Raw genomic sequence first — 14,149 nt, forward strand, 5'->3', positions numbered from 1 at the left:
GGAATTTATGAAGGCTGGTCAGCACTTGATCATCAAGCTGATGGTACTGAGATGATCCAATAGGGTATCTGCGTTGGCCAAACGTCGTGGACATCAAGCAAAAGTCGGTAACTAGCGCATTAATAGTAGGAAGAGCTCTCAATTTTTCGGCCGAACGCCTGGTTGACGGAGAAACTGTCTCCAATCAGAAAGAGTCCAGTGTCCCATGCCTATTGAAAGTGGCGAAGGTGTTCGCGATGAGGTCAAACAAGCTTTGAGCTCCCATGTCCTCCTTATCTCTCGGTGAACAGAACGCAAGAAGTACAAAACATCTTCTGAGGCCTTGACTGCTCTCGTCGTAGCTGGGGCTTCGTTCTGCCGGTTGGGCAACGAAATGACGATATTAGAGGCATTCAGAAGCACCGTTCAATGAAATCACGTAGCTAAAAACCCGTAGCGTCGATACCGCGTTTTGCTACGTGTTTTGAAAATAGTATTGCTGCTTCAGAACTACCGTTCAAGTAAAAACACGTAATAGAAACACGTATCTAGCCAGAGTGAATGTTCACGTATCTAGCCAGAGTGAATGTTCAACTCACAATAGCAACTTCAACGTTGATACCCGAACTAAGGCACTCAAGCTAATGAAGAGGCCTCGGTCTGCTGACGACGACGATGAAGTTTTGCTACTCTGGTTGATGCGACCAGCGTCCCTGCCGTACCGAGAGCGCATCCTTGTCCCTGAGTTTCGCCTGAACATCCTTGCAATGTCTGACAAGGAAGCGAAAGACCAGTTTCGCTTCACTGTGGGGGAACTACATCTACTTGCGCGCCATCTGAAGCTTCCAAATATCATTCGTACACGGGAGGGAGTACGCACTAACTCCCTCGAGGCGCTGACCGTTTGCTTACGCCGTCTGGCATATTCACAGCGCTGGCTGGATATGGCTGGAATGTTTGGCAGGGCCCCGTCAGCCTTGTGCCACATTTTCTACTTTGTTGTCGAGTTCATCGACAAGAATTTAGGAAATATGATCTACTGGGACGAAGAGCGAATTATCAGCAACTTGGATCGATACTGTGCGGCGATATCTGCCAAGGAGCCATTGGGGATCGAAGGTGTTTGGGGCTTTATTGACGGCACTATTCGCCCAATTTGTCGGCCGAGCAAAGGTCAACAAGCTATGTACAATGGTCGCAAGAGAGTTCACGCACTCAAGTTCCAGACTGTTGTCACCCCGGATGGACTTATTTTGCATCTTTTTGGTCCCGTTGATGGCCGTCGCCATGATTTGTTCATGTTGAACGAGAGCGGATTCAAGGATGTACTCGAGAAGAACTCGAATTTCCACAACAAGCTGATCTATGGTGACCCAGCGTACGGATGTACAAACGTGTTCTGCTGTCCGTTTAAAGGCTGCCGTGTTGACGTCCCCCAACACGAACTGAATAAGGCGATGAGCGCTATTAGAGTGTCGGTTGAGTGGTCATATGGAGAAGTAACCAAATACTTTTCGTTCCTCGACTTCAAGCGCCATCAGCAAATTGCCACAACACCAACCGCCACCCTCTACAAGCTCGGAGTTCTATTCACAAACTGCATCACAATTGCTCGAGGAGGAAACAACAACTCAAAGTATTTTTCGTGCAAGCCACCAACATTCGACGAGTATTTTTGCTCTTATCAAAATGCAGACCAGTAGTTACTCCACGCGTAAGGAAATCCAACTAGTAATGACCAGGATCACAGCAATAGATCCACGTAAAAAAGCTGCGGCCTTACACCAGCGTTTGCGTAATGATATCCCCGGAGGTCTTCTGGGCATCAAGTTGAAGTTTCAGAAGAGCAAGCTCTTCTTTACGTAGCTCCATGTCAGCTCGCCGTAGCGCAACCTCTTCACTCCATTTTTTATCACTCCTATCAGCTTCAGCTTTGCGGAAATCAAACTCTTTCTTCCATCGCTGCTCTTCATTCTCCGCCTTTACTCGCTTAAAAGCGAGCTCTTGTTGCAGCAACTCGTGTTCATCCTTATGGCGCTTGCGCTGTCTCTCAATGAACTTGACTGTTGCTGCGTTGACTTGAGCAGTTGTGACACCACCACCAGATTTAGTAGAGTCTGTCGAAGACCGATTAACTGATTCTTCTTCATCTAACGATGATTCATCCGCACTCTCCTCACAGTCACTGCGTTCATCTTGCATTGTCTGGGCTCGCTGGCAACGGCGGTTTATAGCTTGGTGTCGAAGCCTTTCACCTGCGGATTCAAGCCGATCCGACTTATCTTGAACTGCTTTCTTCTTTTTCGTTTTTTCATCTTGAAGATCACGCATAGCATCATTGATGTCTTGAAGTAGTTGTTTATGCTCGGTGTACTCCTCCGCCACCCCCGACTTCCTCCGATATTGATTGTCTGTCGTTTTGAAATCCTTGAGGAGAAGAAAAAAACGTTCTTTGATAGTTCTCAAGCTCAACTCCTCGCCCAAATGCTCGTTAAAATTGTCTGCCACGTCTTGGTAACGAGCCGTGACGGATCCGTGCTTTGCGGCATAAGGCTGGACGCTCAAAATCTCCCTAAGCAATGCCAAGTCATCTCCAGTCGTAAAATGAAACTTTTTCGCCTGCTTGGACTCCTTCTTGTTGCTGTTGGGAGCGCTGGTCTTCTTTTTACCCTTGCTACTCTTCCGTGGGGTCTTTCCATGCGCTCTAGCGCCGCCAGTGAGTTGATTATCACTCGTAGAAGCAGCAGAAGAAGTCCACAAAGTGCGCGACTGCGTCGGCAAGCCAAGGGCAATCACGCAGTTGTGCGAGCACACTCGCACGGAGAGATCTCCTTCGTAGATGGCGTTAGAGCATATATGATGGACCTTCTTAGAGCAGGATGAACACTTGGTGACGTCTACGTCGTCCTCTTCCGTGAAAGCGCAGTCTGAGAACGAGCACTTGCCTCGCATTGGCAGGATCTGCAGCGCGGTCGTCTGCGTTGCTTTGGAATCTGAAGGACGGTAAGAGAGCCCTCAGCTACCGCTCGACGGAAGCCAAAAACACGTACGTTGCGCTGGAAATTTCAGCGTGGACCACACTACGTGGTTTTCAATACCGAATTTTTAAAATAACGGTGCTTCTGAATGCCTCTATTAAGTGACCCCCACGGGCAGAGGTTCCGAAAATGCTATTTTTATTGAGACTGGCAAAACAGCAATAAAATTAATTTTAAGTGCTTGGAGCACCACGGGTGCAAAAATTATTGGTGTTATTGCATGCAATATACAGTGGTCTGATACTCGTCTAGTTGGTGGGAGCCTCACCACGCACAACCTTCCGGACTGTGGCAGCGTTCCAGTAGGCTCAGTTCAGCGACCAACCATCAAAATGAGAGGACAAGAGCGCGGCAGATCGATCGTAGATTGCGGTTTAGCTGGACCGCTGGTCTGTAGGGCTTCATCAGCCCGGTTAAAGGTTATTGCCTGGAGAGACCGCAGAATAAATTATTCGATTTTGAAATGGGAGCTCGAAAATAAAATATTTTACTGCAAAATAAAAAATATATTTAATAAAAATAACATTTTCGGAACCCCTGCCCACGGCTCGTCTACCAGCCATAACTTATCACATGTTCGATATACTCAGAGCTGCAGCCAAAATCGACTCCATCTTGGCGCTCGTTCTGACAAGAGGACGCTCACAGAATCTGGTCGATCACACACCACTCAATCCATCGGACTGCATTACGGTCCGACAACGCTCGATTAGAGGCGAAACCTGTCTAATAGAGAACTGTAGTTTCTGGAGTTGGAGTAAGGAATATCTAAGCAAAATCCGGATTAGCAAAAAAAAAAGATTTCCGTGTGGATATTATTGAGAAGCTCCAATACAAAACTCCAGTGGAGTTATGAGGGCACCAAGGAGTCTATTTTTAGAGCAACGTTTTGTAAACTTATAACCTCGGATAGCTTCAAAAACTACAGTCTCTAATTCCTGTTGTGGTTGCCTTTACGTCCATCCCAGCGCTGGTTGAGGGCTACGGTCAGGGATGGCATATTTCCAGGGAAGGACCTGCTGGGAATTAAGTGGGAATTGAATGGGAATTGAACTTTTTGTACCGGTACCTTGGCAGTAGTCGCATAGATGCTGCGAAGTAGAGATGGTTTGTCTTGATGAAAGAAAGCAGGTTATCGGTACCGAATCGGTGAATACCGTTGGCCCAGAAATTCCCACTTTGGTAGCCGGGAATTGGACTGGTGACAAATTCGAAAACCCGCCGTTGCCAACCCAGCTACGGTACATGTCGTTTCCTCGAGTTGGAATTCATTTTTTGTGCTGAAGACCTTTAATCAATTATACATTCCTCTCTCTTATCTACACGAACCGACGAACTTGCCGTATGTTTACTCTTATTACCACAGAACCGGGATCCAAAACCCGCATACACCTCCTATAACCAATAATTACAAACTCGTGCCATTCTAACTTGAACAGTTTTGCCTTACAAAAAATTTTAAATTCCTGCAGCAATACATACCCTTTCCGATATCATCGTGTTGCCAAAAGCGCAGCTGCAATACCCCCATCGCCAAATGCTTCCCTGCGCAATCCCTCCAGTGTCAGACTCACAGAAAACCAGCCGCTCAGTTTTCGTTCACAGGACCGCGGACGCCACGGCGAGCGAGAGTTCAAGACAAAGTTGCCAGCCTCGCTGTAGCACGTGCCTAACATAACGGCTACAGCGAGTGGACCCATCGCATTGCGTCCGTCACGCAGATTACGTGCCTCGCTTTGGAGTGGTCATCAACACCCACACACGCCCATGATGTACTCGCCGGAATTGTCAATGGCACTGGCCCATCGTCAGCGTCGTCGCGTCAGTACCAGCGCCCGTAAGCGCTCTCTGACTGAAGGAGCGATGATCGGAGCCAGTAGCCGACCCAGTGGCAGTGGCCGCAGCCTCCGTTTGAGCGGCCGCAAGAGCAACGGCATGGAGAATGAAATGGAGGACGCACAAGTTCCACCGGCCATTAAATACCTGGAACAAGTGGCCCTCGAAATGTCAGTGACAAAGAAACATACCGACGTGCGATACGTCATGACGGTGCGGCATCAGGAGCTCAACGTGGCCTGGCGTCTGGCAAGGTCCTTCGACGAATGCCGCAAGTTGCAACAGCGATTGCTCAAGAAACTCCAGCACGGCCATTTCTGCGACGCCGATTGTCCATGGTTGTATGGATTTCTAAAGAGTTATTTCCCCAAGAAGATCGTCTTCACCTTCTCTAGCTCTCGCGTGGTCGAGCAGCGCAAACAAACACTCGAGAGGTTCTTCGCGGCACTGTACGGGTTCCTAACAGACCATAAGAATTTCAGTTGCTCCGTGGTTATGACAGTGTTCGCAGACGAACTGGTCGAGTTCATTTACGGCGATGCATTGCAGCAATACGGACTAGAAAACCCCATTAAGTCGGATATACAAGACACGATGAGGAGGAGTGAAGGCTACAGCTCCCACTGGGAAGCGCCCGAGTCGCCCCACAAGTTGCAGCTGCTTCATCGAGAACCCGAGCGACAGTTCAGCAGACAGTCGTCGCTCACCAATTCGATCCGTGGGTCCATGGCGGACGACGACATTGTGAACGATCTGAATTCTGGCGACTGTGGGATTTGCGGCTCCCTGTTGTGTGGTGTCGCCAATGGCAACGGCAGTTCGTCGGGTCTTACAGGCTCGAGTTTGTCGCTTTCAGATAACGACAGTAACAGGTCCATCAACAGCACGGGATCGAACAGTGGCGTCTTCACTCCTCCATGGCTGGGGAACCAGAAGAGTGCCAATAGCTTCAGTGGCTCTCGACGAAGTGCCAGTCGACGACGAGCTGCGACGTACTACTTGACGACGCTGAGTTGCGGCCACCAATTCCACGACGAGTGCATCGTGCCGAAACTCAACGAGTCGTTAAAATGCCCCACCTGTGGACGCATACAAAACAACAATTAAGTCGCCACTGCGGCACAGTATGAGCCACGTAGATACGGGACAACGGGCGTCGGCGAGTTTGTTCATTGCCGTATATTAGACCCCTGTTAGCAAATGTTTGCAGCTTTATTTTTTGCCACTTCTGGGTTGTTGATCTAAACCGACCATTTTTAGCAGCTCCCATGTCAGCAATTTATCGCTCAATTGGTGCTGTGGCGGTTGGACATATTTGATTGAATCTAACGACAAGTTCAAATTCTTCGAGCATTTCCAAAATCAGAATTAAAAAATTGACGAATGTCGTAATTCCAGAAAGAATGATAACAACATGTTTTTGTATTGGCCAAAGCTCTGTTAAATGGAATGCTGCTTGAATGAGAATAGAGCACTGTGTCTTGGCTTTCGTCGATCCGTGATGTTTGCTTGAGCACATCAAGCCACTTCGTCAACCACGCTTCGATATAGAAGTCCGTTGGCGGTTCGGTGGCGTAATTAGAAATAGTTTTCTCCTGAATTGCGAATTTCCTCGCAAATAGACCATTTTCATTTTATTCCTGCATCTGCAGAACAACCGCGATGGCGCTTTCATAAGTACAAAGTCACAAACGGTTCTGATGGACGGAGCTATCGCTTCCAGCAGAATTTGTGCAGGGGGAGGAGCAACCCGACACAGCTACTGTACCCCGTTACTAAAGTTTGGGACCTATAAACAGTCGTATGCATTCTTTCAACTTACTTGAAGTACTTCGAAGTATATCATTTGGAGGAAGTATATCATTTCTTCCGATGCAAATACCAAGTGGCGTCACCCCAAGCTTCCTGGGTGACAGTCAGTTGCCTCAAAACTGAGAAGTTTTGCGTATCTGGCAATTTGTGTGTTGCCGTGATGACAATCGCTCCGGGCTTGCAACTTAGTGCGAGCTTCCTCGCGAACGCGTACATTAACCGTTCGCCAAAGCACGTCGAGTTGAGGAAAACCAGATCCACATTGGCCGGCCAGTCCGCAGCGAGTGCGTCTCCTTGAGTGAACGAAATTCTCGTTCGCTTCTTCTGCATAGACAGCGCGAAATTCGGCTTGATAATTTTCTCCCAGCGTTGCAAAACCTCTTGGGAAATGCAGTGAAGACCTTCCAGCACTTCAATGCCGTAGCAAGCGTCAAAATCGTGCAATAAAGCTGCAGCGAAGACTGCTTTACCACTTCCCGACCCAATATCCAGGAAACTACCTCCAGGTTTGTTCAACACGTGGTGCCATCGTTTCAGCACGTCCAGCACGACTTTGAACGGCTCGAAGGCGATCTCGCCGTACACGAGACTCATGGAGATAAACTCGCGGTCGCGACGTTCCTCTCGCGAAGCTTTCTTCGATACTTGAAGCGGGTGTTCCAGATACAAAGTCTCAAATATGTGGGATAATGAGGCCATTGTCTCCTCGGACAGCGCTGAGACGACAACAGGTTGCTTCGAAATCATTGGTACCTGTTTGTCATCGTCGTTATCTTCGCGCTCTTCCGCTTGATCTTCAGGCTCTGATTCCTTCTTCATCGGAACACTTAAGTCGAACTTGGCATTGTTATGCTGCATTAACGCCATGCCCACCGCTTGACGCTTTAGAAATGATCTTTGACGTTGAGTCAGCGAACGGCCACCATAATAAGATCAAGTGAGCGGTTGAAACGACGCTTTATTTCCACGCAAGACTCGTCGAAGAACGAGATCTGTCGTGAGTTACTAAGCGCGCTTCAGCACTTGAGATGCCTAACGCACACGTTATGGACAGCCGAAGCTCACTACGTCAACTGCATCAGCAGCTTGGGGACTTAAGTCTAGCAGGCCACGCGATGGTAGGGTCACTACGGACGAATGGCTTAACCCTGAACATACAGGATAAGCGTGCCACTCCTCCTCTGCCTTCGCTCCCGCCGTGGGCTGGCACCAACCAGTCCTTACAGAAACGTCGTGATAGTCGTGAGGAGCACATCCAGGTAGAAGCACTTCCGAGTGTTTCGCAACCTGTAGGATGGAGGAAACCTCGACCCTACTTCATGCAACTGAAGCAACTCTCTACTAACGATCCCAACGTCGAGGAAAACCAAAAAGACCACGAAAACGAAGTGCCAGAAGATCACCAACCAACTGAAAACCAACAGGCCGAGTCTGTGCCTTATGACCCTAATCCGGGTCAACATACTGATATGATGAAAGTGACCTGTCGAGCAGATGAAGAGGACGAGGCGACGAGCAGTGGGAGTGGGAGTGAACCAAACCAGCAAGAACACAGAACCCCACTACGTCGATCGCCTCTACGAGGTCAGTTCATCCGTCCCTGGAAGATAATTCCTCCAGATGAAGGTACCAATGAAGACTGGTCGCCATCGTCATCCAATAAGTGGAAGGAGCGAGCCATTTTAGACCCTTTTGCAAGGCGTCGAACACGACTCAAGAGCATCCAACCTCGATCGAGAACGCAATCACCTCCTGAGTTACCCCCTCCAGGTCGAGTTTCCGAGCTTCCGAGGGTCCAATCGCCCATAAAACGCTCAAACGAGCTTAAATCTACTCCGAGAGTGTCCTCAGTATCAATCTCACCTCGTCCGAAAGCACCACCCACTCCACTTAACCCTCTACGCCTGTCCTCAGCTGATAAAATACGAGCTGGACTGCGTCCAAGCTCACCCCCACGCACTCTCCACTCCGCCCGAGACAGGCTATCGCGAGACAGCTTAACAGAAGAACAAAAACAGGATAAGCAGGAGTCCGAGAGGTTATCTCCACTAACCTGTCAAAGACAGGCTAAGGCGATTAACCGACCTCTAAAGCCGAAAAAGTCGACTATGAACGCTCTAAACGAGATCAAACGCAAACGAGAAGCTCGTCGTGCGCAACAGGCCGAAGAGAAGCGTCGAGTGGAAAAAGAACTGAAAGAACACGGCGATGACGCAGGTTATAAATTTCGACGGTTAATTCAACAATACCGCGACGCACTTCCTCCCACTCAACAGCAACAAGAAACGCTGCAGCAATTACCTTTGCTGTCATTAACCGCATCCATACAGCCTCCACCGACGCCAGCGACGCTAGTTAAAGCAGCAGAAGCCCCCCGACTCTCGGTCTTTATTCGTAAGCGTCCTCTAGCCAAGAAAGAACGCAAGAAAAAGGGCTACGACATCATCTCGTGTTTATTCGCTTCACAGGATGAAAGCGCCAACAAAACACGTCGAGAACTCGTGTGTCATGAACCGAAACTCCGCGTGGACTTGTCCGAGACGCTGGAGAACCATCAGTTCCGTTTTGACGGGGTTTTCGACGAATGGCAAGAGAACAGCAAGATCTACGACGCCACGGTTGGACCCATGGTACCGTATCTCGTCTCGGAAGCGACTGCCTCGAACGATACCACCAGCCTCACAGTGTTTGCGTACGGCCAAACTGGCTCGGGCAAGACGTACACTATGAAGTCCATTTATCGACAAGCTGCAGTGGATTTATTTCATCATCTTGATGAGCTAAAAGCAACTTCGAGTCGACGCAACTCGCGTATCACTGCGGGGGTGAGTTTCTATGAGATTTATATGAATAATGTCAACGACTTGCTCAATGGACGAGCACGTGTGCAGCTTATGGAGGACGGTGATGGCGCAGTACAGTTGCCCGGACTGAAAGAACTACCCGCTACCAATGCGGATGAACTGCTTGAGCTTGTTCAACGTGGAGAACAAGCACGAGCCACGAGCGCCAATGCTGTCCACGATGATTCTTCTCGCTCGCACGCTTTACTGCGGGTGACGTTGTATGCCGAAGACCATAACGCGGCCCTGGCAAGACTCTCCATGGTCGATCTGGCTGGTAGTGAGCGTGCAAGTGACACTCAGAGCGACAAGAAGAACACGAGAATGGAAGGAGCGGAGATCAACAAGAGCTTGTTGGCGCTTAAGGAATGCATCCGCGCGCTGGATCGAGGTGCAACTCACATTCCCTTCCGTCAAAGCAAACTTACGCAACTCCTCCGCGACAGCTTCCTTTCGCAAAACTCCAAGACGATCATGATCGCCACTATTTCACCTTGCTCAGAAAGCTGCAACCACACTCTCAACACGTTGCGCTACGCCGATAGGCTAAAGGAGATTGGTGCGGCCAGCTAATTATGCTAGTTCTCGTCATGTAAGAAAATATCACCTTTCAACAAAAAAAAGGATATACTCAAAATAGAAATTTTGGACATTCGAGTTATGTTCGATGCCTCAGCCACTAGAACAAGCGGTAGGTAATGGCGGCGATAAGAGCAAGAGCACTGCTCGAGGTCGGTTGCGCCCCCTTCCTTCGATTCCTTTGCAATGTTTGGTCCCAATCGAAGGCAAACTGTCCACGGTAAGTTTAATGTCTACGGTTATATTTGCAATAGTAATGTAAACTTTATGCTTTTGCAGGACGCCGATTTATCAGCTCGGAATGTCACTCATCGATCTCCCGAGTTGTTCAAAGAGATTGTCGCCAAGTCTTCGCAGATTTTGAAGAAAAAAGTATCCACTCCAAGTTACAATGCACTGGGTGCATTAGGCCTGCAGATGGGAAGCGGAGGTTCTGTATCAAGTGCTCAACATTCGGTGTCGACGCAGTTCAGTCGAGGCTACGCGTACTACCGTTTGCAGCAATATGCTCAAGCTGCTGAAGATTTCCTGGAGTGTTCACGCAGTGATCCGGATCATGCCGCGTCCGCACTGTACAACCGCGGCTGCGCGTTGTACAAATTGAGGCGACATGCTGAAGCAGTCAAGGACTTGAGCAAAGCACTGAAACTGGATTCGAAGAATCCGCTTTTTGTCGAAAGTCGAGCTCGAGTTCTCAAGGAAATGGGGAGATTCAAAGAAGCCATCTTCGACTACTCTTGGCTCGAAACACTTCGTCATCCGACGGCTTCACCGAATGATTCACACCAGAATCTCCTACTTGAGACTCCAGTAGAACCTCCCAATTCTTCAGCCGCGTTGGCGTATGAAGCCCAAGAAAGCAGTGCGAAAGCTTGGCTCGAACAGTTCTTAAACCAGAATCCAGGAAGAACACGTAGTCGAAGTGATGTGGCTGAAGCAGCACGGCTAGCTCGTTGTTGGGGATTTTTCCGCGGCATGCGACTGGCTATGGTCGAGCGATGTATGAGGGAGGCCACGTACTACCGCTTCGAGAATGACCAAATTGTCGTCGAACAAGGAAGGTTTTCGTCAAGTTTCCACGTTGTGCTGGATGATGTAGCGTCACTAGTGAAGACTATTACGTTCCAGGGTCCAAGTCTGCGCGAGCTTAACACACTGTACCAAGGTGATACAATTAGCCTTGAGCCGTCAAGCGCGACAAACGCTGACGGTCGACTTGTCATGCTTCGAAATCGAGCGCAACGACAGCAAATGCTGCGTCCTCGTATGGGCTCAATCAGCTCCCCACTACTGCCATCAATGCGTTCATTGAGTGGCTTTCAACTAAACGGGTTGGGCGCTGCAGCTCGGACAGCTCCGAACACGCTACGTCCGAAAGAACTGGCCACTTTTTCCTGTATGGGCGAGGTGAGCTGCATGCTGTTGGATGTGGATATTTACTTGAATATCCTACGGGAACACGAGGAACGAGTGCTGGAAGAGCGGCTGCAATTCCTGCATCGCTGTCACGCTTTCGGGACGTGTTCCGAAGAAATGCTGACAGCTCTTGCTGCAGTTTCCGGATCAACACTTGTCGATCCGAATAAAGACGCATTGAAAGCTGGCGAGGTGGTGAAGCAGCTCTATGTTATCAAGAAAGGGGTATGTCACGTGGTGAAGACGATCGCGTTTCCGAACTCTACGCATCGGACTTTGGTACCGTCCAGACTCGGAGGTAGCAAGTCCGAAGACGCGCTTACGTCTCGCTCGAGTGATGGTTCTTGGGTGCTGGACAACGGCTGGATGCTTACGAACCCTCGGCTTGTTAGCAATGCACAAGCGCTCGTTGCTGCAAAGCAGCAACGCTCGGAGGAAGTGACGGTCGCTGTGCTTGCGACTGGTCAACTTTTTGGAGAGCTGAGCGTCTTGCAGCCAGGGCAACACTCGCCCGTCACTGTTCGCACTCAGACGCTCGTCGAGTTGCTTGTCTTTGAAGAGGAAGACTTGAGTCAATTACGAGTGCAGTATATGAGTGGCACGATGAATTCGTTGCAGGAATCGCTGCTGTTTCATAACCCTCCGCAGCAGAAACTGACACAGCTTCGCTGCGATCTGACACACTGGACGCGTGAGAAGCGCAGTGTGCTGGAAGACCTTTTCCCTCCGGACTCGCCAGTGACAAAGTCCCCGAAAAAGAGTCCGAAGAACAAGAAAGCACCAAAGGCAAAGAAGACAGAGCTACCAGCTACGAAGGCTGCTGTAACCTCTCATCCTCGTCCTTTGACGTCACCGAGCAATAAACCAGCGAGGAAGAAGGAGCAAAACCCTCGTAGGAGCATGATTTACTAGAATTTCGATTGCACAAACGCAGTGTACGCTTTCTCTCAGTAATGCAAGTTGACAACATGGTAGAATTCAGGTCTCAAAGATTATATCAGTTGATCATTGAGAAAGCGTGACGAGATATGTAGTTGTACTACTGCTACATGCTGGAGGGTTCCCATCAACAAGAAAATCGTCCACAGTATCGGCCCGAGCACCGCGCCCCGAAGAGCATCGATGACCCCCCAGGCCTAATTGACGGATCTCAAACTTTAATTAATCATCGGGAACACCGTCGAGACAACCACTTTCTTCCAACTCTGCAAAAGTCACAATGAGCTTTTGACTGTCTTGAATGAGTTTGGGTGGAGCAGCGGCGCTGGACTTTTTACGACATTTTTACGGACACCCTTCAAGTTTTTACCAAAAACATTCGCGACACCGTTGTTAAGCTTGGACGACATAGTGCAAGGCCCCACGCGCATGCAGCGTTCGCGAGCGCTCGTTCACCGCGTTCCGAGCCAAACACCCGTACGATCTGCGCGCAGAAAGACCTGTGACGACTGCAGTTAAAATAAAGACTGGAGAGCAAGAAAGGGTCGAGACTGTGCCAGCCTCAAGTGTCGCTACCGCCAAGCAGGTTTCCACGATGCAGGTTACGACTTGTGCGCAGCTTAAGCCAAGCGAGCTGTGAAGCGTCCGAGAGGAGGCAAGCCACAGGTTAAGAGACAGCAAATGAAGCGTATTCGACGTCGCAGCAGCGGGAACACACCAAGTCGTTCGCCTCACTCGTCCCAGGACGACGAACCTGAGGTAACTTTGCTCGAAGCCGTGAGTTTGCTAGAAAAGCTGCTTGGAGCGTTCGATGAAGGTGCTAGAAGTTCATGTGCTCTAGCCTAGAACACATGCTCCTGACGCCTACAAACATCGTCGGTTGCCTTTGCAAAGGCAATCTCGAGATGGCTGGTATTGTTGACGTTGCCTCGGGTGTCGGCAAGATGATCGGGTCATTTCGCCTTCGGCTTCGTCGCTCTCAATGCAATCCGTCAGCCTCGTATCCGAGCTCGTCTTGGATGAACACGCCGCGGTTCAACGCGCGTTGGCTTCGCAGTTCCAGGCGTACGCAACAGCTCTAACAAGGAACCAGCTTAACGACATCATTCTCGCTCGTTGTCCGACGATGCCTGTTGTCCCAAGCGTCAGCTCTACATAGGCGGTCCTGGATGCTCTAAGCGAAGAATACGAACGCAGCGTGCTGTCCATGCGACTTGTGGAGTGTTACGGCTCCGCTGACACGCCCGTCGGAGGAGCTGTTCGTGGGGCTCCTCGAACACTTTGACGTGCGCGGTCTTCTTCTTCAGCTCTGGCTTGGCGAACAGAGCTGCGGCTTCGGGCCATCTACCGGGAATACCAGCGGTGTGAGCGGATCGCTCATGGCCAAGAACCGAGGGCTGCTGGAGCCGACGAAGAGTCCGACCCCGAACGTCACGGCGGTGATGGTCTCCACGATTACGGTGTCCAAGTCGACGACGATGGAGTTCTGGATGACAACGGCGACGCTCGTCGAAGGCGGGATCGGTCTGTTCAATTCAGAAACAGACCACAGCTTAGATGCCGACCACCAAGACGGTCGAGCCGCTGTTGTCGGTCAAAACGCAGAAGCTGTAGCAGGTCAAGATGACGGAAGGCTGGACAATAACAACGCAACGCGCAAGAGACCCCGCGATGCTAAATGGATTGAACAATGCTTCGCTTCAACGC

At 50.0% G+C, this 14,149-nt stretch overlaps 5 protein-coding genes across 5 annotated transcripts; 4 read left to right on the forward strand and 1 right to left on the reverse strand.

Moving 5' to 3' along the window:
* Positions 1–4,784: 4,784 nt before the first annotated feature.
* On the forward strand, positions 4,785–5,960 carry PITG_15040 (uncharacterized protein; the record flags this gene model as incomplete). Its single annotated transcript, XM_002898170.1, has 2 exons — positions 4,785–5,674; positions 5,738–5,960. 2 exons carry the CDS (start codon positions 4,785–4,787, stop codon positions 5,958–5,960), a joined length of 1,113 nt encoding a protein of 370 aa, XP_002898216.1.
* A 753-nt stretch (positions 5,961–6,713) lies between these two features.
* On the reverse strand, positions 6,714–7,364 carry PITG_15041 (uncharacterized protein; the record flags this gene model as incomplete). Its single annotated transcript, XM_002898171.1, has 1 exon — positions 6,714–7,364. One exon carries the CDS (start codon positions 7,362–7,364, stop codon positions 6,714–6,716), a length of 651 nt encoding a protein of 216 aa, XP_002898217.1.
* Positions 7,365–8,773: 1,409 nt separating this feature from the next.
* On the forward strand, positions 8,774–10,081 carry PITG_15042 (sporangia-induced kinesin-like protein; the record flags this gene model as incomplete). The annotated part of the gene is made up of 1 exon (XM_002898172.1): positions 8,774–10,081. One exon carries the CDS (start codon positions 8,774–8,776, stop codon positions 10,079–10,081), a length of 1,308 nt encoding a protein of 435 aa, XP_002898218.1.
* Positions 10,082–10,175: 94 nt separating this feature from the next.
* Positions 10,176–12,415, forward strand: PITG_15043 (uncharacterized protein; the record flags this gene model as incomplete). Its single annotated transcript, XM_002898173.1, has 5 exons — positions 10,176–10,307; positions 10,367–10,459; positions 10,505–10,841; positions 10,920–11,737; positions 11,810–12,415. The coding sequence occupies 5 exons, from the start codon at positions 10,176–10,178 to the stop codon at positions 12,413–12,415; spliced, it is 1,986 nt and encodes a 661-aa protein (XP_002898219.1).
* A 708-nt stretch (positions 12,416–13,123) lies between these two features.
* Positions 13,124–14,120, forward strand: PITG_15044 (uncharacterized protein; the record flags this gene model as incomplete). The annotated part of the gene is made up of 3 exons (XM_002898174.1): positions 13,124–13,201; positions 13,750–14,059; positions 14,104–14,120. 3 exons carry the CDS (start codon positions 13,124–13,126, stop codon positions 14,118–14,120), a joined length of 405 nt encoding a protein of 134 aa, XP_002898220.1.
* Between the last annotated feature and the right edge of the window lie 29 nt (positions 14,121–14,149).

Source organism: Phytophthora infestans, genomic scaffold, assembly GCF_000142945.1.
Source record: "Phytophthora infestans T30-4 supercont1.38 genomic scaffold, whole genome shotgun sequence".
In the NCBI taxonomy this organism is placed as follows: domain Eukaryota; phylum Oomycota; class Peronosporomycetes; order Peronosporales; family Peronosporaceae; genus Phytophthora; species Phytophthora infestans.